The sequence below is a fragment of the Watersipora subatra genome, chromosome 11 (assembly GCF_963576615.1).
Source record: "Watersipora subatra chromosome 11, tzWatSuba1.1, whole genome shotgun sequence".
Taxonomy (NCBI): domain Eukaryota; kingdom Metazoa; phylum Bryozoa; class Gymnolaemata; order Cheilostomatida; family Watersiporidae; genus Watersipora; species Watersipora subatra.
Genome location: NC_088718.1, coordinates 16,504,438 through 16,531,998, shown reverse-complemented (window position 1 = coordinate 16,531,998; position 27,561 = coordinate 16,504,438). Strand labels below are relative to the sequence as shown.

At 35.5% G+C, this 27,561-nt stretch overlaps 1 protein-coding gene across 1 annotated transcript in view; it reads left to right on the top strand.

Annotated features, from left to right (window-relative positions):
• LOC137407861 (sacsin-like) overlaps positions 1–27,561 on the top strand; it is a 218,419-nt gene that overhangs the window by 23,120 nt on the left and 167,738 nt on the right. The window contains exons 3-9 of the mRNA XM_068094241.1: positions 8,789–8,905; positions 11,376–11,523; positions 15,705–15,823; positions 16,556–16,691; positions 19,812–19,936; positions 21,703–21,884; positions 25,723–25,914. Coding sequence (XP_067950342.1) covers positions 8,789–8,905; positions 11,376–11,523; positions 15,705–15,823; positions 16,556–16,691; positions 19,812–19,936; positions 21,703–21,884; positions 25,723–25,914 — 1,019 coding nt within the window. The remainder of the gene's footprint in view (positions 1–8,788; positions 8,906–11,375; positions 11,524–15,704; positions 15,824–16,555; positions 16,692–19,811; positions 19,937–21,702; positions 21,885–25,722; positions 25,915–27,561) is intronic.

Below are 27,561 nucleotides of genomic sequence, written 5' to 3'. Positions count from 1 at the left end.
GAAGTCATTGGCCTCTCAACGCTGGACTCCATCTCACCCGGAACGAACAGCTGTACATACAGACATGAAGAAGATGCCAGTGCTTAGTGATTTGGATGCAGCAAGTTATGAGATGCGTGAAAAGGCATGGAAAGCTGATGAGGAAATGAGGGAAGTCATGAAAGACTCATAACAGCAAGAATAAATCCGTTTGCATTTCAAACCAACAAGCTAGTACATATTACCAGTGGCGCAAAAGCCTCTATTGAAGTGAAGTAGCTAGGATCTTGAAATGGCAAATGTGATAGGAGAGAAACAGCTTTCAAAATTTGTTCAGAAGAGATTAAGCACTGAAGAGATTGATTTCAATGCATCTATCAAGTCAAACAAGCTCAAAACCTTCACCACATTACCATCAGCTAAGAAATCAAAATAAAAAGTCCTAGAGTGTTCGCACAGATTGTTTGAGAATTTGGTAGTGATCAGCCAACAGCGTAACTTGGATTTGAGAAAAGTGTTATCATTCTCTCTTGGCAACATATCAGCTGGTCCCTGGCTAACTGTGATGGCGCTATATTGAAGACTGCTAAGTTGGCTCTGATGGCTGCTGTTGAGAAAGATGTTGCTGATCAACCATCAATTTATGTTAACCAGGATCAGCTACCAGTCTTTGACGCGGTTGTGGTTGATGCTATAGCCAAAAGTCAGACCCTGACACTCCTCCAGCGTTTGCAACGAATAGTTAGTATTGGAAGCTTGTATCACACATGTGGCGTGGATTTTGTTTGCGACACATACCTTGATATCAGCATTAAGGGAGGTGAGAGAAGTCATAGAAGTGTGAGAGGAAGGCAGAAGGTTGCTGTGTTTAGTCCGAACTAATCATTGCCAAAATGGTTTGAATTTTTAGCAGATGGCTCAAACAAGACTGCCCTAGTGAAATTTTTGAAGGATACATGAAGCAAGTCAACTGTGAAGCAGAAACTTGTAACAGCTTTTTCTCAAGAATGCCACATGATCAGCTATGACCTTGATGAATCAATCGCTGTAAGCCAAATAGATAATTTGACATCAGACCACGAGGAGGCAGATACGAGCATGTTACACTTATCGCAAAGATAATGGAAGACAAACCCAGCTCAAAAGTTCTAATCAAGTGCCAGGACACAGCTGTTTTCCTAAGCTGTATATCTCTAGTGGATGAGCTGCTATCACAGAAACTCATTTACTGCTGTGGTAAGAAGAAGCAGTTGAGATATGTAATCATAGGCTGTCTGTCTATCGTCTTCACAACTGAACAATGCAAAGCACAGTTCGGGCTCCATGCTCTAAGTGGATCCGACAGTGTAAGCGCATTCTATTCCAAAGGGAAGATAACTTTCTTCAAGCTGCTAAAGAACAATCCTGAATTCTGTAACACACTGAAATCATTGGGAACAGATTTGAAGTTGATGGTGCAATATGAGAACCTATTGAGACATTCATATGCAGATTATATGGTGAGGAGACAAATCACATCAATGAAGCACGGAATAAGATCTTCTGCTCACCGTCTTGCACATCACAATCAAACCTACCACCCATACTAGATGAGTTAAATCTCCATATACCTAGGACTGCTTACCAGGCCACGATTTGGAGAAGAGCCAAGCAAATCATCATCAATGCCCCATCCCCCCAGCAACATGGATGGTTTATGGAAGGTGGAAAGCTTAAAGCTATATGGATGACAGAACAACCAGCACCTCCTGATGTGTTCATGGACACGTTTTGTCGATGCAAAACTGGATGCCAGTCTTGTCGCTTTCAGTGCAACAACACAGATCTCAAGTGTACGGACATGTGCAGATGCAGCAGCAATAGAAATAAAGATGGAGATAAAAGTAGTAATGCAGAAGACTCAGATGACTGCGAATTAGAAGGTTATTATTCGAGAGGTATTTTAACCAAAGGTGTGCTTCATGTTTGATTAGAATACATGTGTCATACCGTATAAAAGACTGACTAATTGCGATTTCACTTGCATAATAAAGTACACGGTTCAACATAATAAGCATTAATGATGAATATATGTATACTAAAATATTATATATACATAGTCTTAGTCTCTAAAAATACTTTTCATTTTATTTTGTAGATCTGTAATGATATAGGAGTTGTGGAATAGCAAGGACAAACTGTAACGCTGCTACAATATCAACAAAACTGAAAATACATAATATTATATAATACACTTGTAATATTATTCTAATATTTGAATAATAAATATTTTAGTGTTATTAGAATTGATTTCAACTTAGGTTATTGCTAATTATTTAGTATTTATATGCCATTTTCATTTTCACTTTGTTGGCAAAAGCACATAAAACATTACAGACATTTGTTTAATTAAAATAATATATTAATTATATTGCTCAAAAATGAACAATCTGAGAGGTGTAGAAACCAGATATTTGAAATCAGCTCGAAATTCTGATATAGGTACCACTCTTACCACATAGCCCACCTTCAAAAGGAATAAATCACTTTTTTTGACAGCTTTTTGATGCCCTCCTGCTCTACTACTAAAACGAACAAACGAATCTCAAGTAATAAAAGGAAAATATTTATACTTTCTGATGAAAATTGTTAAAACATTACATGAGAGGTCCCTTGACTTGCAACAAGTAATCAATGCTTTTGATTTATATATAGTCTGTATAAGTACTGATAAATACAATAATACATGCACTTGTGACAGTGTTCTCATAACTTGAACGCTCTGATAACTCAAACACTTTCTCTCAGTCCCGTGAAGGTCGAGTTAGCCGAGTTTCATTGTATATATTTCTCAAAGTCCGTATATCTGTCTGTTGGAAATCCAGCTATAGCTATTATTAGAACAGCTGAGCTGGACAACAATGCAGACAACAATGCAGAATGGTAAGCCTGACCTTATTAACTAGCTTATTTGAGTTTGCCATTGGCAATATGCCAGGCTACTAGCTTGAAAGGTACAGTTGTTTGACAAAGTTTTAAAACCTTTACAGTTGTTTTTATTTTTCTCCTAATTTATTTCAACTACATGACACACTTCTCTTATGAATGATATGTACTTAGAAAGTTATAATGGCAAATGTTGTTATATGTTAGGTACAAATCAATTTTCTGTCCAAAGACTCTTCTATTACACGGGCAACGCCGGGTGGCACAGCTAGTACATGTATATACATACTTGTGAATGTAGACACAATTAGAAAATATGAATTCTAGCAGTTCTAGAATTTAGCCTTATATACAGTGAAAGTCGGATAAATCGCCCTCGGATATATCGAACACATGGTTAACTCGAATGGCTTTGCTTGGTCCGTTCCCATGCAATGATAAATGGCTTTAGATAACTCGACCAAAACTCCGTTAACTCGAACAGTTTTTTGCCAAACGGCTACCGAGACGGTTGTTACTATCGCTTTAGAATATCACTTTATTCCAAGCCATAGAGATAAGCATCGACTTTTAGTAGTTCTTAGGCCTTGTTATTACCAACATGGGCAAATATTTTTATTAACGACTTTTCTAATGGTTTGCAAAAATCAAATTTTACCAAACATCCGCTTAGCGATAAGCCCTCCGAATGCAAGAAAAGCGCGGTAAAATTGGGATAACTTTAAAGTAATATCGGCAAAATTGATAATAGGTTTTTAATAGTAAAGCAGTTTTGTAATAACTGACTTACTGCAAAATTGATCTTGGTTAAAACACTCGATAGAAAAATACGTATGTATTTTTTCTGAGCGTTTTAACCGCGATCAAGTTTTGCCAATTTTAATCTGAGAACGTTCTGGCAGTCACATCACCTAAAGCAACAAACAAATCTCAAATGATAAAAAAATATCTATACTTTCTGATTAAAAATATTTAAAACTTCACACGAGAGACCCTTTAACTTACAACAAGCAATCTATGCTTTTGATTGATATATAGTTTGTATATGTACATGTATCTACTGATAAATACGTGCACTTATGACTGTCCTGATAACTCGAACACTCTAATAACTCGAACACTTTTGCGCGGTCCCTTTATGTTTGAGTTATCCGTGTTTCACTGTATATCTACATACAGTCACTGCGTTTCCATGACGCGCATAATTCGCAAATTGGAGCCAATCCGCAAGTTATCCGCGTCATAGAAACGGCATAAATCTGCAAGCTAAGCGAGTTTTGCGATTCGCAAAACTTTATCGAATCCATCGTGCTTGCGAATCATGGAAACGGTACTTGCAATTAATGCGCATTAGAATATCGATGGCTATTACATTAAAAACATTTTCACGATCCAGTCGTTTTTATTTCTATATCATGACATTTCAGCAAATGTATGTACAATAGCTAGCAACAGCTAACTATCAACACAACGAAACATTTGCATAAACTAAATTATTTTAAATACAATTTGGAAATTTATCTAGCATGGTAAGGATCAAAACATAGTTTGCACAAAGGTACTCCACATGCTTGGCATTTAAATCTAGTTTCGTCTCGCTTACGGGTGTTGTCATCAGCTCGCTTTGGGCAGCGCCTACAAATTCTATATTTAGCTCGTTTACATTTTCCTGGACTATTTAGCACTAATCGATGAGCGGAAGAAGTTGAAGCGTGGGGAACAGTGTTTTTGCGGCAAGATCCAGTGTATTCAAATATTTGTTCAATTAATTTTTGTCGAAACTCTAAGTCAGTTATTTTACAACCGCTATGGATTCTATAAACTATGGCTGCATTGTACACACAAATATGTAATAAATGAAAAAATAGTTTTTTGTACCATTTCATGGTTTTACTTGATAATAATAAAACACAATTATAAAACATAACGCCAACATGATAGCGTTTTTATGAGATGCAATAAGGATAACGAATGCGTGAAAATATTTATATACTGAAAAATACGTTAAAAAATGCTGCATGTGGTATGGCAGAACATGAAGAACATAGCATGACATAACAATAGCACAATGTTAGTTCAACGCAACACTTGCGGATAGACAACATCTTTTGGTTTTCTGTCGGGTGTATGAACAAACAGTTTTCGGCTTTTGCCTACTTTTTAGCAGGCGACGTACAGCTGGTCATGGCTAAAGCAGGGCGACAGTAAGTCGAACCCAGCTGCTCTCTTTCTTTTCACCATCGCCCATCGCAACCCTCGGAGTGCTCTTGCAAGTTCTGTGGTAGTAAGTTACAGAAGGCCTACTCGTAGCTGGAAAAAAATTAGTAACTCAGCTGTATAAGGAAATGAACTTGTCCAACTATAACAAACAGTGGTAAATCCAACGTTATTAAGTAGTTGAGGTGTGGTGATTCATAGGCAATACAACATTGAATAAAACGTACTAACCTTTTCGATGTAGAAATGTAGTAGGTAAAACAGAGTAGCTGTACCTGTGCAAGTTCTGTAGTAGCTGTTGTTCTGTAGTACTCGTAGCTGAAAAAAAAACAAAAGTAACTAAGAAGGAAATGAACATGTTTACTATCACGAACAGTGGCAAATCCAACGTTTTCAAGCCTTTCACCGAAGTAGACTCATGCGTTTTCTATGGTCAACCGCCGTAGACACATTTTTGCGACTTTCCCAGCAATTGCTAGTAACTGAATTTTATTACTCGTTGATAACATGACCAATGATCTTTAGGACTTTTATGGTAGTGACAGTGTTGTCCTAAGACTTCTCTATAAAATTAGCCTAAAGTTTAATATTTTAATCTTTGTTTGAAGATTTCCAACTTAAAATGAACATTTTTGTGTGAGTTCATCAGAGGTGTCCGAATTAGAAAACAAATAACTACTTATGTTGATGACATTATAGCCGATTCAGATTTTTGTGATTACACAGATAATTAAAAAGCAATATCAACACTGACTCTGATGGCGATGAAAGTAATGGTTTTGTAAGAATAAGGAACATTGTAGAGGATCGTTTTACTTTGTAGCTTCCCATCGCTTTATCAATGCACAAAGTATAGATACAACGAGTTTTTTGTATCACAGTGCTTGTTAACATGTTGGCAAAATGAAATATATCAACAAAACAAACGTTCTAGATGTTGAGTTTGAAATTGAAAAGATATTGTATACATATTAAGTAATATCGGCAAAATGGCTGGCAGTAGGCCGATAGCTAAATTTGTACATGGACGCAAGTGAAAGGGTTATGTAGTGGAGGTGTGGCAATTCATAGACAATACAACATTAAATAAAAAGTACTTACCTTTTTTATGTAGAAATTTAGTAGGTGAGAACTGCGTTTTTCCTGTCGCAAGAAACAAACGTTCGCGTGACCTTCTCGGTACACGTTGGCAGTAAATATTAATCGCAAGTAAATCACTATTCATTATTTTCTTTAATGATTAGTACATTTGTATAGCTGTACAGGTACCTTTGTATAGGCCGCAGAACTCAGGACGGTGCTTTTTAACACGGCAGCAATTTTGCTGTTTCAAACGCACCAGTGTCGTTGAGTACCATAAAGAGGCGCGCACTAACCGGAGATAACGTGTTTTTGTGCAAAAACGATGAATAGGTTATGTATAAAGGTGTGTACTAACCAGAGATTCCCGTTAATGCGCCCTAGATACCTAGTAGCGGGTAATAGTCCGAAAAGTACAGTACTTTATAAGGTGGACATTCAATCAAACACGCAGACAGATAACAATTGCCGTTTATATAGTAGATATATTATATACATATTATATATATATTATATAGCTTGTTGACGCATGAACGGGAGGTTCTGAGATCACATCCTCTGTCATACAGATTTTCATTGCTAGACTTTAATCGCCAGAACTAGACATAGGGTGCTCAAAAGCAAACACTGAGCGTTATGTAAATTGTTATGTATATGTATAATACATATGTGCATCTATCTGTACGCGTATATGTGTATAAAGCAAGTTTGGGGTGAGGCATTATGTTGAAATATTGTGATATGATTGGTGGAAGTGTGGCGAGCTGGAACGCATGATTGGTAGTACACAAGTCTTAGTATAGATTTCTGTAAGAAGAATATCCTTTTCTACTTTAGGAATGGTAAGACGAGGAAATATATATTAACACCATTGATCAGGTGACAATACATAAATTGAAAATAAATCATCAAAAACAACTTTCTATTTAGGAAATATCCGCTTTGCCTCGAAGTGTACATATATATAAAATGTATGCGGGTGTATACACAAGTTAAACCATTGACGATTGCGCTATTTAAAGTGTACATGTATATAAAATGAATTTGTGTGTATACACAAGTTAAACCATTGATGATTGCGCTATTTAAAGTGTACATGTATATAAAATGTACGTGTGTGTATACACAAGTTAAACCATTGATGATTGCGCTATTTAAAGTGTACATGTATATAAAATGTATGTGTGTGTATACACAAGTTAAACCATTGATGATTGCGCTATTTAAAGTGTACATGTATATAAAATGAATTTGTGTGTATACACAAGTTAAACCATTGATGATTGCGCTATTTAAAGCGTACATGTATATAAAATGTATGTGTGTGTATACACAAGTTAAACCATATACGATTTCGCCACTTAAAGTGTACATGTATATAAAATGTACGTGTGTGTATACACAAGTTAAACCATTGATGATTGCGCTATTTAAAGGTTTCTTGTAAAGTTATGGCTGGTATCTTGAAAGACATTAAGATGACCTTTTGTGTTGAATCTTATTAAAATGTACTAAAATGGAATTAATTAAAATATAACATATTTTTATTACAAACTAAAGTTGTATTTATTTTAATAAGTTTGCTAGTTAATGTTTAGGCTTTGTCGTCATCTTAAGCTTTAGGTTGGTAGTATGTACAGTAGATGCTACTATAACTTACTTCGGGCTGGTAGTATGTACAGTAAATGCTGCTATAACATAAATTCCACATAACATAAGGAATTGATGTAAAGTTTTTACTTCGTACTTTGTAAAAAATTCTGTATATTGTAAAGTGTGACGTCGGTGCTAGTTTTCAGATTTGATTTGAATAACAAGAATCTTGTGATTAGCCTTAAAAATATCGTTTTATCTCTTGCCACATTTGAGAGAGAAAATGACATATAGCTCTATACTAGTACCTTGACGGTCTATGTTGCTTTGTGAGATTGTCAATTGTGTCGAGAAAGCGCAGAGAATCAGTAGCTGCACAGTTATTTAGAAATACTCAAAAAACAATTGATTCATGCAAGTGTTATGGTCTTGGTCTACCTATTGGAGTGTCAGAGGTTACAGTATCGTCGAAAGTTAAGTTTTACCCTAACCTTATAACATGGAGACGAATAGACGAATGGATAGATAGATGCCACTCATATTATATCATAAATATTTTTTGTTTTGCTTTATATTTTTTAATATTTAATGTTTTTTTTTTTTATTATTTTACCTTTGCAGAATAGACCTTGCTGTCTAGAAAAAAATGAACAAATCGTTGTAAATTGACGGTGTATGTGTGCACTCTCCTTATCTGATTGTAAAATGACCGCAACCATGGACCATTACCCGAGTGAAAGTGATAAGGAAAAGGAGAAAAGTGGTCGATACAAACTAATAATACTGCAGTTACAAAACAGCCAATAAATTAAAAAGATGAGTCTAATTTTTTACCTTTTCTAAGGGCTGAAGTGTTGAGTTTGGATCTTCAAACAGATTAGCCACTTAGATATATTTACTGTTCATATAATGTAAATCCCTACAATGTAAACATTCCCTGAAGGATTATTTACATTGTAGGAGTGGCTTCTATATATTAATATATGCTTTGCAGGAGCTCATACAAAATGCTGAAGATGCAAAGGCTAGTGAAGTCAAGTTCCTATTGGACGAGACACACAATGACTCAACCAGTAAATATCTACATCACCCTGACATGGCAGAGTTTCAGGTGAGGGAGATGTCTCCAATTAATTAGCCTTAAAGATAACTCTTCGGTTGAGTATGACGTCTGCTTAGCTTATTGCAAGCAGACATTTGTGCATGTCTTTAAAAGTATTATTACATGAACATTATCTCTGTGATTTTGCATAGACATGTCTGATTGAAGTCATAAGGGAACCTCGACGACTGAAGACATGCCTAGTAACAGAGAGCAACTTAGATGTAAATTTCTCATTAATTCTCCAATGTTTCACTACCGGCTATATCGGAGTTGTGTTCTTAATGAATTATAATAAAAACAAACAGGCCAATTTTAAATGATTAAATAGAAGCAGTAGGCATATATACTATACACTCATTCCTCGCTTGACCTTTTATCGTTAGACAAATCATTGTGTTGTGAGAAATTAATTAATGTTATTTAAGGTAAAAGATTTTTATTAAAAGTATTTAATGCACCAAATGGTTCATAGAATGCATAGTGTTTATTCGTTGTGTTTTTTAATGGTCGCTGTTGAGTATTAAATGCCATGCTGCAAAGGTGCGCTGTTACCACACGCTGATTGATTTGTTGAAAGTGTTTATCTCTACCAGCGCACAGAGATTTAATATTGAGGTGATATGATGAATATTTTTAGCTAGAAAGCACTGGAGAATCTACTGCAGAATCTACTAGATAATTTTCCTAGCAACCCTAATCGGATCACTCAACTGATCAGTAATGATCCGCTAAATGACAAGTCTAATATTCTGGCTGTTATTTCAGAAAGTTATTAACAAAATTTGATGTGATTTGTCTTTGTTCACTCTTAGCCTAGCAGTTATCAGGGTTTCTCCTTGTAATCATTTAGTGTCCTGCGGGTCTAGTGAACTGTGAGAGGTTGCCAGATGTAATAACTAACTGCACAATTATTTTGTAATGTGGTTGATTGGCGAAGGTGGTAGTTTTGTCTACCAACCCGATTGTTGTGAGTTCAAGTCCCATGTGATGAAATCTTTTTCCTAATCCCTTAGTTCGTTTTTGAACAGAATGAACACGACCTTTATTATAATGAAGTTTTTAATGGTCTACATATATTGGGCTATATAATCTATTTTATACTTGTATCCATGTAAAATGATACGTTTGAAGAACAAAGACCTGACAATGATGGCCTGATGTGGGCTATGGAAATAGCAATAGATATGATTATGTAAAGCTACAATCTCTAATCTTTAAATAAGGTAGCATTTGCATTACAACGTTTGGCTCATGGCTCCCACTGTTATAATCATATAGCTTATGATATAAAGCTGTCGGTTAATTCTGTATGGTTTGTTAGAATACTTGATTATTTTCAGCTCAAAACATCAATTTATTCAATAATTGTTTTATTATATTATGTTTATTCATATATTATTACTTACTTATTATTACGTACATACATTATTATTTACTTATTTGAGACCATTTTATTTTTCTATTACTTCATTGGCAAACAGAAATGTTTGTCTAAATTATGCCGTACAGGAATCATAAAACAAAAAAAGGCAAAAGTTAATTAATCAAATCAAATAAATGCTTTGACATATAGCGTTTAAAATACTTTTCTCTGCTAAGAGAAAAAGTATTGGGTGGAAGATTATTAAAGCCGCTAGCAATAATATTTTTAAAATATTTATCAGCTGGTATATGCAATTAGCTCTTACCACTTAAGTTGAAGTGAGTTGAAGGCCTGTAACTGTCATACAAGGATACAAACAATGAAAGACCTTGAAACCTTAACGTAAAAGAAACATTTAACATAGACAGAGTAAGACGATGCAAAGATTTGGAAAGACTACTTACTCGAATAAGACATACTGGAGTATGATGTAGATTAGCAATAAGATTTATAGCACCCCCATTATTATCAGCATATTAACCTTTCCTATTTTCGTAGAAAACAATTATACATTTATTATATTTTAAAACATTCCGTTTTTATATTGAAATTATCTTAGAGCTAATGCTAAATTCTATCGTTGTTGTGTAAGTAACTGCGAATAATATACATGAATTTAAATCGGTGCTTTCTACAATAAGTTTATGTTAATAATGGGCATGTTTCAGCAAAAAAGTTTAGTTTGAAAAAACTTACATCATCAGCATGTATGGGTAAAACTATAAAGTGGTGAAATTTTGCTTCGACCTTCACCTGTTTATGGTGAAATCATTGTTCATTGATCATATATGTAGTGTAGTTTATAGTTTACATCTGTGTGATGCCGCGAGCTCACTGGTTACACCATCTGCAGATGAGCACTGCTGGTGTCCTTACCAATTGTCCTTACCAAAATGAATCTTATTGGCCTAGGGTCCTGCTCTTTATGCCTTCAACAATGCTGAATCTTATTAGCCTAGGGTCCTGCTCTTTATGCCTTCAACAATGCTGAATCTTATTAGCCTAGGGTCCTGCTCTTTATGCCTTCAATAATGCTGAATCTTATTGGTCTAGGGTCCTGCTCTTTATGCCTTCAACAATGCTGAATTTACGGACAGTGACTGGGTCGGTCTGAAGATGATTAACGACTCCGTGAAAAAGAATGATGTACTAAAAGTAGGAAGGTTCGGTCTCGGTTTCAAATCAGTTTTCCATATGACAGGTAAGCACTTGCAGAGGTTGTCATATCCATCTTTGTGCACATTTCATGGATGCGTCTTCGCAAAGATTTTAGCTGACTTGGGAACTCGGGTGTGTATAGTTTACATGGATGATGCATATAGTTTACATGGAGGATGTGTCTACTTTACATCATTGAACTTAAAACCCCTAGAATGGCAATCACGTGACTTTTACGTTGATAATAATACGTAACGTATGCACCATGTTGGAGAGCTAATCGAATGCTACCGTTTGTAAACAAATGGTGAAAAATGACAGAAATGTACATGTTGAATAGTTCTTTTCCAGCTGGGTTAATGCAGTTAATGTTTTCCAGCAGTTAATGAAAACTCCTACACAACATTTGGAGTGCCCTGATAAAAAAAAACCTATTTTTAACATATGGAGTGGGATAAATCAAATGATAAGTAGATGTAAAATAGATTTTCGTGGACCATGTTATTCATACAAACTGTTTTATTACAGATGCATAAACCCAGCAAATGATATATTCAGGCAAATAACAACTGATCCATTATATTAAAATTTATATTACATATGCATAAATGCATATGGAAAAACTTAGCACATGAAGTATTTCGATAAAAACAACACATAGGTATGCTGCCAAAACAGAAACTGTTTTCAAGATTTAAGTGATAATAGCTTATGAATGTATGATATGTATAATACAGTATCTGTAAAAGATGGAATGAACTACTGCAACAACTAAACGGAAAATAAAAACAGTTGTAATAGAGGATAATCAAAATAATGCAAACAAGGAAATGCAGGAATTAGTGGAATCAGATGATTAAACTTTTACATACACGTTACAGAAAATGTGTAAAAAGAGATTTGTATAGCGTATTGTCAAGGTGCATCAGAGTTTTTTAGAACTAAATCAGATTAGGAATAACAGCACAACAACAGCTGCAGATGAATATTACAGTGATTACATTGTTACTGGCCTTTAAAAAGTACTACTTTAGTATTGCATGCCACAAAGATGCACCTTGTAGTTTGAGTGTAGGATTTTAGCATAATGATGCTGTCAGAGATCATAAAACGACTGAATAAGGTTTTTCATCAATGCAGTGGTTGGATATGCCATCTGCCGTATTTTTAAGGTGTTTCCCAAGGCATAGCGCATCACTAGATCTTACACTACTGATAAAATACACCACACAATGGAGTGGATCTGGCTTTGTATTAATATGAAAGTATTGATCTGCAACTAGCAGGATCCTGATGACACCGTCTGATGGACGCACCAATCCTCCATTGTTTAGTAGCTCTAGTAAAGCATAGAGATGTCGGTACTGGATACTTGACTTAGTGGTTACCAGCGACTGACGGCCAATGTCACGACAGCACTTTAGTTAGCTTTTGCACAATGTAGCCAGCTATATAGACTATACTGTTACCCATAACAGAAATTTGACATCTGAAATCATTGAGTTCCACAAACTGATCAACTTCTGGAGTAGCCTGTATGATGAGAATCTCGTTTTGAGCAGTAACATTACCTGTCTTACTAGCATCTGATTTTGCGCCACATTTGCTGATAAGTTTGTGAAAGGTAGCCTTGAACTGAGTAACAGTAAGATTATTATTCCAACCACCTAAACAAAAGCATCAATTATAACAATTACATAAAATCAACAAAAAAGAATGTCTTATTCACATGAACATAGTACCCTTAATATACAACAATACAACTAATAAAATAAACAAAAATGATTGCCTTATTCACATGAACATAGTACCCTTAATATACAACAATACAACTAATTAAATAAACAAAAATAAAACAGCTCCAATGCTACCATATCGCTATGTAAAATGAAAATGTGGCAATTTTCACTGGAAGTCATTCACACCCATCTTAGGCATAAAGCTTAAATGTTGACTTGCAACAAAATTCACATTACAGTTATTTGGTATCAAAAGATTCACTATGTCTTAATCTGTTGTGTTGTAGGTGCCAAATATGTGGAAATGTGATTACAAGCTCTTAAAAACTCAAAAACAAAAAGCCGCCGTAGATTGGAATCTGTTTATTTATCTGACTTAGTCATTACAGTTTGGTTGAACTACTTCAAGTTGAACAACCTTGCAGCACTGTGCTTGACAATATGGTTTTAAATTCAATCATTGAAAAGCATCATTCAGCATTGAAAAATATTGCCTTTAAATGATTTCATTCGAACGTTTTAACCTGTTGTCATAACATGGATCATTGAAATGTTCGTTGCAGATAAGTGCCTAAGGATCAGGCTTATTCACTCTTCTGCGGTTGCAATACCGTTGTAAATAACGAGAGTTCTCAGTTGCTTTGTTTGAAAATCTAAAAATTAAAATGAAACTGTAGTAGTTAGTTAGCAACAATAGTATTATTACTCTTATCTCCTTGCTGCTAGCTATATCCAGGTACAACAATAAATAATATTATAGGCACTACAAACATTTTTTCAAATATAAATATTTAGAAATAACCTAATGGTTTGTAGTTCCAAAATATTAATATAAAAAAATTCCAAGTTCAAATAATAAAAAACCTTTGTTCTGAAGGAAGAACATTTCACTCACTAGCTTATAAATTTATCTAATCACCGACGAAATACAGTCAAACTCGTACACTCAGTAGTGACACTGATCGACTCTCACTCACCCAGTGATTAGTGTAGTAGAACTAACTAGTGGCAGTACTAACTAGTAGTAGCACAACTAGTAGTAATCCTAGACTTTAGCAATAGTAATAGAACTAATAGTAGAAGTGACTCACTTGTGAAATGTCATGCCCTTTCCTTTGAAAGTCCATTCTTGCGGTTTTTGCAGTTCATGGAATAGCAATAGCACTGTGCACCTACACCCTTCTCTCTCTTACATAAATTATTAGTAGTAATCTCAGTAGACTGTTCCTTTGATTTAGCGGTGTATTCGTGATCTGCCATAGCTTTTAAATCTGAAATTAGATTTCTTTCTCACATTGAACACAATGAAATTAACTCAAACGGTAACTGAAAATGGCGTCGGCCGGATTTCCGTACTCGCGAATGACCTCTGCCATTCCAGGCGTTTTGAGTTCAATGGTTTACATGGAGGATGTGTATAGTTTACATGGAGGATGTATATAGTTTACATGGAGGAGGTGTATAGTTTACATGGAGGATGTGTATAGTTTACATAGAGGATGTGTATAGTTTACATGGAGGATGTATATAGTTTACATGGAGGATGTGTATAGTTTACATGGAGGATGTGTATAGTTTACATGGAGGATGTGTATAGTTAACATGGATGATGTGTATAGTTTACATAGAGGATGTGTATAGTTTACATGGAAGATGTGTATAGTTTACATAGAGGATGTACATAGTTTACATAGAGGATGGGTATAGTTTACATGGAGGTACATAGAGAAGTTGCCGTGCGGTATGAATATAGCATAAGACACTTGGCTTTATTAGCAGAAATGACTAAAAATAAATATCTTTCAGTTTTACTTCGTCTGCTGAAATACATCATAACCTCGCTGTATGTAAATCATGTTCTTTGTAGTGACTTCCTTTCGCCATTCTTTTTAAGTAATACTCACTTCCGGTTGTAATGAATTGTATGACTATATGTTGAAGTATAATTCTTATATATAGTTATTATTGATAGCCTGCATATCATCTAACAGGTCTAGGATTAGGGGCTATGATAGTTTGTGTTAGTTGACTCAGTACAAACTGAGGATGGGAAGTCTGTCAGCGAACTATAGGTGTGTCAGCACGCTACAGGTTCTTTAGCTGAGGTGTATCACAGAACAAAGTTTAGTTATCATGTCATACAGTATCATGTAGGCTTTTTTATTTTGCGAACTCTCGCTGCCCAAAGGTAAAAAAGTTTCACCGCATGAGCATGTCAAAATTATTTTTAGTTTTAATATCGGGTTTCTCCCAAAAAATAGGCTGAGCTCGAATACTGTCCTTAATAATAAAAAAAATATTTGTTGTCTATCATTGGCTATGTGTTGACTATGCATCAACCAAAGTTTGAGTATGGAATTCCCTGTGTTGGTTCACACACTATCATGTGACTGTTTGTTGACATAAGTTCAACTGATTGAAAGCTATTGAGTCTTTTTCATACTGTTCATTAGCTTCTATAGCTGACTTGGGTCTGTTTCTTCAGATTTGCCGAGCGTAATTAGTGGAGAGAAGTTATCATTCATCGATCCACACGAAAGATTCTTTTTGGAGGAAGGAAAGAAAGTGACAGGCTACACATGGCATCTCAGAGATGACTATAAAGTCAGTAATAATGCTGTAACCATTTTCATATATCTGTCACTAAATCGTCTATGAATCAGAGGTAGAAGGGAACCCTTAATCCTTTTACTGCTAGAGGAACTGAGTGGCTCTGAAGGGAAGATGCTTTGAAACAATGTTAATGGCTGGATTGTTCACACTTCGTAGTTATGATAAAATTACTGTATTTTTAGCACCAAGTATGCACATCGTATCATAGAGTAGAGTTTGAACTCCACGGTCTATTTCTGTAGTTGATGGATGTATAAAGTTCACCATATTACAAAATGCATTTTAGAACATGTAAAAACAACAACAAAACAAAACAGTGATTTTAGTCAACTTTATTGGATTTACTCAGAGTTTTAATTGCAATCAAGTTTAATTGATTTTAATCTTAAAACATCCTGGCAGATTGCCTTAAACATCAATAAAAAATCGCTAATGATAGAAAATACCGATATGTTTTGATGAAGTCTCAATGAGCTTTGCTGAAATTCATCTTTAATTGATTTGTTGCCAAATCAGACTGAATAAAACATTCTGGCAGTCAGATAACCTCAAACACCAGAAACTATCACAAGTTATAAAAACATAATGATAATAATAATAATAATAATAACATAATGATACATTCTGATAAAATCTACTAAATACTTGTGAAAGTTTATTTTTAATGGTTTTCACTTATAGTTTAGAGACAGAATCACTTGCTTCCTTATTAATTGTTTATAGACCATGAAGAAGTTGTCAAGTCAGTTTGAGGCATATAAAGGTCTGTTTGGATGCAGTGATGCGACCTTCAAGCAAGGTCATTACAATGGCACGTTGTTCAGGTTCCCCTTACGCAATAAGCAGTCGATGCTATCTAGTGAGTACCTGATATAATTATATGATATTTGAATTTCTTTTTCTTCATTCCAGGGGTTACATAAAGTTTTTCATTTTGTTTTTGACGTAAAGTTTTCTATCACATCTGTATATCGTTATATCAGATATATCGTAGATCAGAAACATTAAACCAATGTTCTACACATGCAACATTCTCAAACATTGTCAAGGATGCTTTAGGGTCAGTTTTTTTTATCATGATGTATTTATAATGTCCAATTTCCACGTTCTATTTCCGCCTATCAATTGCCTCGATAAATTTTGTTGCTATTGAAATATGTGTACTTTTGCTTTCTACGTTGCTTGTTCATTCTGTTATTTTCACACCTGCTTTTCTTTTCCTCAAGGTGATGCATTATTTATCATTCTTGAGAAATTGCTTTTTAATTTTGCTTTACCATATATAAACATACATGAAGTTCAGCCTTGGCAATGTGTAGATGCAGAGGTAGAAGTGGTGATAGAAATATGTAACTAGGTCAAGTTTATTATATATTTAGATATTTGTTATTATTACTACCACTAGTATGCTTGTCAGTGCCGTGCACTGTGAGAGACCGTCATGAGTCATGATTGTGTGCATGATTATCTGCTGAGTGGTGTCGTGGTAGCATCCATGGTTTGAATCTGATTGCACAAAGAATAATAGAACTATGAAAAACAGGGTGTCAAAAGTATGTCATGCAATAAAAAAACGCTTGGTTGCGGTTCCCACAATGTGATGTGACAATTATTATTTAGCCTTAGGTAGTTGATACCTTTCGCTGCCATTGAGGCTGCGCTTTTCTGTGACAATCGCTTTTCTGTGACAATCGGTGCTGTTAAACCCAGAGAGCGCTAATAATAAACTAAAATTTTAGTTAATCAACAATGCCTAGGGGTCGTCCTAACGCCTGCCCGGCCACGAAATTTATTTCCCAAACAGGTTTACATACGGCAGTAAGGTCTTGGCTCCTGATTGGATTTAGTAATTGAGTTTTAGTAACCAAAACCTACATCATTACATTAGAAATCAATAGTTATAATTATAAAGGAACACAAAATTTTAAATAAAGTAGTAAAAATTATGTTATCATTCAAAAAGTGCTGTTAAAACGTAAGAGGCGCTCACTTAAAACTCATTAATTTAAGCAATTTTGAATAAAATTATGGAATTTTGTATTCCTTTCTAATTATAACTATTGACTTTTAATGTAATGATGCAGGTTTTGATTACTAAAACTCAATTACTAAAACCAATCAGGAGCCAAAAGTTTACTGCTGTATGTAAACCTGTTTGGGAAAAAAAATTTCGCTGCCCGGCCAATACAAACGCATGTTCTAGGTTAATTAATTATGCTTCAATAAAATTATTTATACTGTCATTAATAAAGGTAATGAAATCACATCGATTAAATTGTGACCTGCGGTTGTGTGGCTTTAGGACTATATGTCAACCGCACTTTCGCCGAGATCACGCAATGCTTAAAATTAATTAGTATCAGTCGTGCCCCTCAACATCACAATAAAAAGAGGGGGCTAGTGCATAATATCATCGGGAAAATATAGTATGGTGCTTATAATCTGAGTTATTTATCATTGAAATAATATGTACATAGAGAGCTAATGACACTGATTCAGTACTGTATTGTCCTATTAGGAGACTCCGGAACCGTCCGGAGCACTTTTCTTCGGTCAAAATCTTGGAAATTGCGAAATCGGCAGTGTACATAGTGGAATTCATTACGTGGCACTAAAATTCACAAGCCCGTATTCCCTGAGGCGGCTGGGCAGCTGAGTCGCCCCAACTTTTTAGTGATCTTCGGCGGCTAATTAGTAAGAATTTCAGTCTAAGCTCATTCACTTGGAATTTCCAACAACTAATTACCTAGCGCTCTAGCGCAACGTTGCGCTCTAGCGCTAAGAGCTATGAAGTGGAGAGGCTCACTAATTATCTAGTATTGGTTTTGCCTGCCACCAATGCAGTGGGCGAGAGATAATTTTCAAACAATCCAAACATCGATGAGGAACACTATGGGGCAGGCTGTCTAAATAATCTTCTAATATTACACATATATAAAGATGTTGAAATAGATACAAAATCAGTTGTGAAAGATTTCTGCCATGGACACATTGGCAGAAGAAGAGCTTTTTAAAAGACGAGTGTCAAGCTATAACAATCAATCTTCTATGTACACATGTACATGTATGTATATTTATGAATATAAATGTAAATACACATATATATGGTTACAACTCAAACCCATGTAATTCTGTAGCTAGCTCTCTTTGCAAGACTGGAAATGACTCACCTTGGCAGGACCTAAATATCCACCTTAAATAATACAAAATACACTTTAAAATGCTCTAATTTTGCTCTTAATTCTCAAAATTTTCTCGGTTGAGGGCCCCCGAACCCTCCTTCTCTGGGAGGGCGTTTCAGTTCCACTCCCAGACCCTCCCCACACGGGCGAGTTGGGCCTTCGGCCCTCTGGCAATTACTAATTGACAGTCTCCTGACCACTTTTTCTTTGGACAATACAGCCCTGCACTGATTCCTTTGTCATCTTCATTGGTTCTTTGGAGTTGCCCTACCTTCACCTGCCACTAGCGTCATTATCGTAGTTGATAAATATAAGCGGTCAGCAATAAAATAAGCGGTAAGAGCACACAACACCGCATATGAAAATTGGGACGTCACAATTTTCGATATGACGTCACAATTTTCGAGTCTATACCATTGAACATTTCTGCGGTAGAGCTCTAGGGAAATCCTATAAACACCAACCAATGTCTGTCTCACCATGTCAAACAATGGCTCATCCAAACGCCAAGACTCTGATGTATTGAAATATATGATAAAAAAAATTCTGTAATTTATCTGCTTTAAGCAGTTGTTCTTGTATTACTTGTCACTCTAAGTAGAATTAGTGCTGGACTATTTATCAGTGTAGGTCGCTGGTCTTGCCATGTTTTCTCTAGATACAAATTAGTTTTAAAAATTTGCTATTGCCATTTTGTATCTACTGTTTGTGTCTACAGAATTTTTTCCATCTGTCTGTTGATAACTTGTGTCATGGTGTATTATTTGCAGTTGACTTTCAATGTATTTTATTTGCAGATAACCTCTACAACTCAGACAAAGTGCTGCAGATATTCGAATCATTTCAGTCTATTGCTGACCTTGTTCTCCTCTTTCTCACGTCAGTCGAGAGCATTGAGCTCTACAGGCGCAAGCAAGGCCAGGTCAGTCTTTGTATTACATCACCATTACGGTGATAAACCATAATGATGTATTACATTACATCATTATGGCTCATTTCAGTATTTGCTTTTGTATGTCAAAACCATCAAATGTTTAAGGAAAGATTTTTGTATAAGAATATATTGTATTTTGTTCAATTTATCTTAGATTATAAAAAATACTTTCAATTATTATTTCCAGTAACTACATATAGCATTAAAGTTAATACATTACATAAAAAATTATAAAAAAAAAACTAAAATGAAAACTTTTATGTAAAAACTAGGTTGATAAAGTACAATTAATAAAAATCTTTTGTTCAGAGGAGATGCAAACCTGGTAATATCTGAGTTAAGGATAAGAGTGGCTAATAGACCTGCAAATGACTTTTATATTTCCTGTCGAGTTTTACAGTGAAAATCAGAACTTTGCCAAAGTGTTTTTGTAAGAATTTTGTAGGTGAGTAGGAGTTACTTTCATAGATACATTATGGTAGAAATATCACGCTATGAAGTGTATGACATGTGTATGATATGTGTATGATACGTGTATGATATGTGTATGATATGTATCTGATACGTGTATAAAACGTGTATGATATATGTATGACATGTTTATGATATGTGTATGACATGTGTATGATATGTGTATGATACGTGTATGATATGTGTATGATATGTGTCTGATACGTGTATAAAATGTGTATGATATATGTATGACATGTTTATGATATGTGTATGACATGTGTATGATATGTGTATGATATGTGTATGATGTGTGTATGACATGTGTATGACATATGTGTGATATTTGTAGGATATGTGTACGATATGTGTACGATATGTGTTCGATATGTGTATGGCATGTGTATGACATGTGTATGATATGTGTTTGATACGTGTATGATGTGTGTATTATATGTATATGATGAGTGTATGATACATGTATGATATGTGTATGATACGTGTATGATACGTGTATGATACGTGTATGATACGTGTATGATACGTGTATGATACGTGTATGATACGTGTATGATATTGTGACCAACTTAAAGTATATTTTGCTTAAAGCCGAATGGCTTTTCCACGAGTAGAAGTAAATTTTCAGCTTTTCGTTGTTAACGGAGATGTGATGGACATTTAATCTTCTTTGGCGCTAGCTGGATGCTTCGGCTCTCTATACCAATACACTTACTTTAAATATTATCTCACTTACACTAAATATAAAATAAATTAATTAGTCCGCTTTTTTATTTTTTGTTTTTAATCTTACCTGCTTCTTTGCTTTTACATGGGAAGTTATTTCGAACATTTATGGACATTGTATGCCGGGATTACTCCATATTTCACGATATAAGTATTTTCTCTATTGGTTTCATGTGTAAACATTCATATTTAGGGTCAATAGTTGAGGCTGACTGTATTGACTGCTCTGCTTTGAATTTGATTTTGTTGATCGTTTCTTTATTCAAGTTAGATGAATTTGTCTATTGTGCAGGCGAGCTGTTTTCATGCTCGATAAGTTTGTAGATAACTTACATACCGTATCAGTGGAAATTTGTCATCAAATTTCTTGACAGCGGGATAAATCTAGTAGATCAATTTAGTAGATCAATGTAGTAGATACGACCAACTCCATTTATCTATATTTAAAAAGTGCTAGGTTATTCCATGATATTATCTCGACTCGTTGGCAAATTTGCTTGCCTTGGAGGAAGACAACTTCTAAGTTTCCCAGAATATATCGGTTTTGGATGTATTTGTAGCATCAGCCAGAGTTGCTGTTCAAAGTACACATAGCAACTGATACGCTGCACTCGGTCAGACTCAGGAGAAGTGACTTGCTTGCTAAAGTAGGTCAAGGTCGGTTTTATCAGGACGTGAAAGCGGTATTCCCTGTGTCAATAGACTCGATTAGACACCAGAAGGCCACTGCATCCACAACCAGGTTTGTTCTTTAAAATCATTACGTATTTATCGCTAGTTTTATATGCGCTGGAAGATATCTAATTTAAAAGTTAAGATTATACAGCCCTTGACATTGACCACTGCAACCACAAACTCCTTTTATAGTAGTTTTAGTCAAAATGTGGTTGTGATACTAGCAGTAGCCATGACGATGCCTGGGATTTCTTCCATTATCAATCAAATAGCTCACCGGGGCTGGGCACCAAGGCTAAGCAGACAAAGACTGGTTTGTTAATATACTGTTGTTCTGATGTTCATTTTTCTATAATTAATATTTTCACACTACATTCACAGGAAATTAGCTCTTAATTCTTGCTTGGCCTCAAATCTCAAGCTCTTTGAGACTTAGTTAAGCTCTTAAGCTCTTCTTACTTTAGTATTTCATGTCTAGTTTAACTGTTGAATGTTGAAAGAGGGTTAATAAAGAACTTATAATGAGGTATTCAACTTTGTATCTTTGCACATGAATTTCTCTATGTCTCAAACAAATTAACCTTTTGAGTCTGGCAGTAAGTTCAATGCTAGCTGCTCAATCTACTATATAAACGGCAATCGTTGTCTATCTGTCTGTCTGTCTATCTGTCCGCCTTATAGAGTACCGTACTTTTCGAACTATTAGCTGCTACTAGGTATCTAGGGCGCGTTAACGGGAATCTCCGGTTAGTACACGCCTCTATTACACATAACTTAATAATCGTTTGCCGTTGTCACACAAAAATGACGTAATAATTACAACTCTATGGCTTTTTTTTAGCTTCATGACAGGCAATGCTTTTTTGTCCTCGACGTATTAGGGCTAATTTATTTTCGGCAAAACGTTGTCGACAATAGACTCTTTCGATATTAGAATTTGGCGATTAAATTTTATTAATTCTATGAAACGCGATACTTGTCTTACATGGTACATCCTCCAAGTGGGGTGTCTACTCGTCTTACATGGTACGCCCTACAAGTGGGGTGTTTACTCGTTTTACATGGTACGCCCTCCAAGTGGGGTGTCTACTCGTCTTACATGGTACGCCCTACAAGTGGGGTGTCTACTCGTCTTACATGGTACGCCCTACAAGTGGGGTGTTTACTCGTTTTACATGGTACGCCCTCCAAGTGGGGTGTTTACTCGTCTTACATGTTACCCCCTACAAGTGGGGTGTCTACTCGTCTTACATGGTACGCCCTACAAGTGGGGTGTTTACTCGTCTTACATGGTACGCCCTATAAGTGGGGTGTCTACTCGTCTTACATGTTACCCCCTACAAGTGGGGTGTCTACTCGTCTTACATGGTACGCCCTACAAGTGGGGTGCCTACTCGTTTTACATGGTACGCCGTACAAGCGGCGTACGGCGTGTCTACCAGTGTTGGGCCGGTATCTAATTTAGTGCCGGATCGGATATCCTTGCACTTTTTTATCGGTTTTCCTGGTATCGGTATTCTCGGTATCTACCATCTTCGGTATCCTTTGCCAACTAAGAAAGTTTGGTATTGTCGGTACTATTGTTCGGCATGTGGTTATCAGTGTGTCTTTAAATTGTTTAAAGTTTAATGGTTTAAACTTTAAATCATAACTGTCACGAACAACTTTTATCGTTGTGCAAAAAGTAGCCTTTGCAAAAAACATTCTTTAGTCAGCAGTATATTGTTATGGCAAGGAGACTCCTTGTTTTAGCAATAAAAAAAAAGATGGAGATATAAGTTTCATGATAGATGTTTTTTATTGTTTATTCTATTAAAAATTATAGTTATTGATCCAAATGTTATGTATAATAGAGAACAGATAGATAATGGCAAGGGGCCCTCTTTGTTAAATATACTGAAACAGTTTACAGAAATTTTACTATCACATATTGTAATAAGGTAATGTAATCACATAATTATACGCAGTCCAATTAAAGTCCAGTCCCGTTAAAATCTTTATACATCCTCCCATCTGTGGAGAACTCCCAAACCTTCGAGGCTGGTGGCATTATCAATGTAACGTAATATAATAGTAGATAGAGTAAGCGTGGAAATTTTTGTTGAATCCGTTCGCCAATGCGTGTTGAGATTAGCATGTTCGTCAACGAAGCGTATCCGGATATCCGTATAACCATTTACCGATAGGTTTTTACGGATAAATACCGATGATATCAAACTGGCCGCGGATAACTAGCTGTCTCCGAAAATGATTGGTTTCCTCGGATAGCGAGAATCCCTCGGTATCGGTACGAGCGGATACCCCGATACCGGCCCAACACTAGTGTCTACTAAAGAACAATTCAGCTAACCGCTCACTCGTAGTGACCTCTAGCAAAGACATTCTTCTCACATTGCTCCCCGTAACAATGGTATAAAAGCCTAAGTTCTACAGATTATGTCATGCTTAATGAACATATATTTGATTCCCATAAGTGTTTAAGATGAATCAGTTTATTAAAGTAAATCCACTAATATGCTGACATGTGCATGCATAATGTCAAAGACTACATGTTTTCTTCCAATGAGATTCCATGGGCAAAATACTTTGCTTTAATAAGTTGGAAACGTTCCTATGAGTAGACAGAATAAAGCAGGTGTTGAAGACTACTTTTCCTGCCAGCACTTTCAGTACTTGAATTAAAGACAGAATAGAATTTTATGGGTAAACTACATTTTTATGCTTATTTAAAAAAATTTATTCCTAAAATAACAGAAAAAACTGAAAATTGTAAATGAAACAAACATGTGTTTGAACGATATATCAAATTTAGAGTTTTCTTCATTGCAATACTTGAAAATGTGAATATAGTTTCAAGTTGAGGGGTTAGTTTGAACTTTTGAAGATTGTAAATATTCTATATAGTCTCCAGAGTGTAGAACTGCACTCTATCATTTATTTAATTCATTGTATTACCAGTACATTAACAAATACCTATTCTACTATAAAGACCATCATTGTATTACCAGTACATTAACAAATACCTATTCTACTATAAAGACCATCATTGTATTACCAGTACATTAACAAATACCTATTCTACTATAAAGACCATCATTGTATTACCAGTACATTAACAAATACCTATTCTACTATAAAGACCATCATTGTATTACCAGTACATTAACAAATACCTATTCTACTATAAAGACCATCATTGTATTACCAGTACATTAACAAATACCTATTCTACTATAAAGACCATCATTGTATTACCAGTACATTAACAAATACCTATTCTACTATAAAGACCATCATTGTATTACCAGTACATTAACAAATACCTATTCTACTATAAAGACCATCATTTCAAGCCTAGGGCCTGCATTTAGTATCTGAGTCTCTTAGGTGTCTCACACTTCTCATATGTAAGCTTAAATTAGGCAACATTTATAAGAATGTTTGAGTTTGTCTGTAATAGAGCAAATGAATTTACTTTTACGAGACTGCCAAGAGTCGTCATTTCTGGCATGTTGCTGCTTGCCGAGTTTTCGCGGTTGTTTTTAAGTCATTTTGTTTTCTGCCTCTATGTAAAATTACCATCAACCTTTAAGCGACCGGTCGAAAAGAGTTGCGTTGTCAAAAATCTTTTTGTTTGATGATTCTTTCTTTGTTTTTCACTCACTTGCTGGTTATTAAATAAGTTTCCTGTTATGTTGTTGAATGCTATAAACACGCTTAGTCGCTTTGTAAAACATGTAATTGTGCCATAAAATTATCATCAACAAACTTTTTTGTGATTGTTAAGAATTATGTCCAATTTTTAATTTTTTAAACAATATTTTATTGACTGGATGTTTAACATTGGCTAGTTGTTAGTTCTTTAGTTGGCATTGTCTTCACATGTCTACTTTTTGCTCTTACAGCAGCAAGTATCTGGTGAGCCACTACTGCGCTGGTATCAATAACATTTCCGAGGATATGTCATCGTTGCTCAGTGACCCTAGTATGACCTACATACCATGGGTCAGCGCTGCCGTGTTGCTAGACAAGAGTAAAGTGTCTGCAAGGAGCCCTTCTGGTCATGTGTTTTGTTTCCTTCCTCTGCCCCTGCAAAGGTATGTGATGAATCTCTCACACACATGCACACACGCACACCACGCACGCACCAACCATAGTATCAACCATAGCCTCAAACATAGCTCCAACCCTAGGCCGCAACGTAAGCCCCAACCATAGCCCCAACCATAGGCCTCAACGTAAGCTGCAACCATAGGCCTCAACGTAAGCCACAACCATAGCCCCAACCATAGGCCTCAACGTAAGCCCCAACCATAGGCCTCAACGTAAGCCCCAACCATAGGCCTCAACGTAAGCCCCAACCATAGGCCTCAACGTAAGCCCCAACCATAGCCCCAACCATAGGCCTCAACGTAAGCCCCAACCATAGCCCCAACCATAGGCCTCAACGTAAGCCCCAACCATAGACAGTCTCAGTTGAAGCGAGTAAGACTGTCTATGGTTGTGGTGTACTATGATAGCAGGTCTCTAGTCAGCTCGATTACAAGGGGTCGTATGCAGTAAGTTTGTATTGATCTGCCTCTATTTTAAAGCTACATATTTATAGGAGGTGCATGCGATGAATATGGACTGTAATTCAGTATCTGTAGGTAAATGTCACTTCTGCACCAAAGCATTCAGCTAAAAATATTAAGGTGATATATTCATATTTTTAATATTGCTAATCTCTGTTAAGCTGTCATATGACTCAAAGGTACTACGACTCAAAGGTACTACGTACTAGTGCTATTAATGATGTTCACTGCAAGTTATTAGCCCTTCCAAGTTGTTAACTTCATACCTTTTGTGAGAGGTGGAACTTCATTGGCAGTATATAGAGTGCTAGTAATTGTTGCAGTGCCAGCAGAAAAATGCCAGACTTTCATAATAAAACATCGACAGAATCTCTGGCTTTTATGAGTATCAAACAAAACTGTCATCTTTAAAATTAGCTGTTCCAATTTGTATCATTTTCATCTTTTCAGCTTGCCAAGATTTACTCCGAAGCAAAAACCAAGTTTGCAATTGATCTATGCAGGGTTTTGACCAGGCTTTGAACAATTTTTCTCTAAAAAGCCTAGATTGTATCTGAAAATGGTTGTTCAGTGACAATAATGATAATTGATAAAAACTGAGTGAAAAAAGCTCAGCACAGATTTTAAAAACATTTCTTATGAAATGCATGACAGTTTTCAGCGGTGTAGCTTGTAATGTTGTAAGTAGTGTAGCTTGTTTAGAGCAAAAATTTCACCTCAAATTTTTGTACTAATGTTCAATTGTTGATAAAAACATACAATATACAAAGTCTTCTGTAATATTGTCAAGTTTTTCTACATTGAACAAGTAAATGAAAGGCATGTGGCTGAAACCCTAAACCCGCTGTCCTAGAAAAGAACTGTCGCTACATTGCAGTCTATCATTTCATACTACTGTATCACTACATCTTAACGTCTTAGTCTTAGCTGCAGTCTGAGCTATAGTCTGAGTTGTAGTCTGAACTGTAGTCTGAACTGTAGTCTGAACTGTAGTCTGCGCTGAAGTCTGTGCTGTAGTCTGAGCTGTAGTCTGAGCTGTAACACATGGAGTATTCATAGAGTATCTATAGAGCTGTTAGAAGATACATGTATATAATAATAATATTGCTTTAACTAGTATATATTTATATGAACAAACTTGATACGCATTTTGAGATAATATCTTACAAT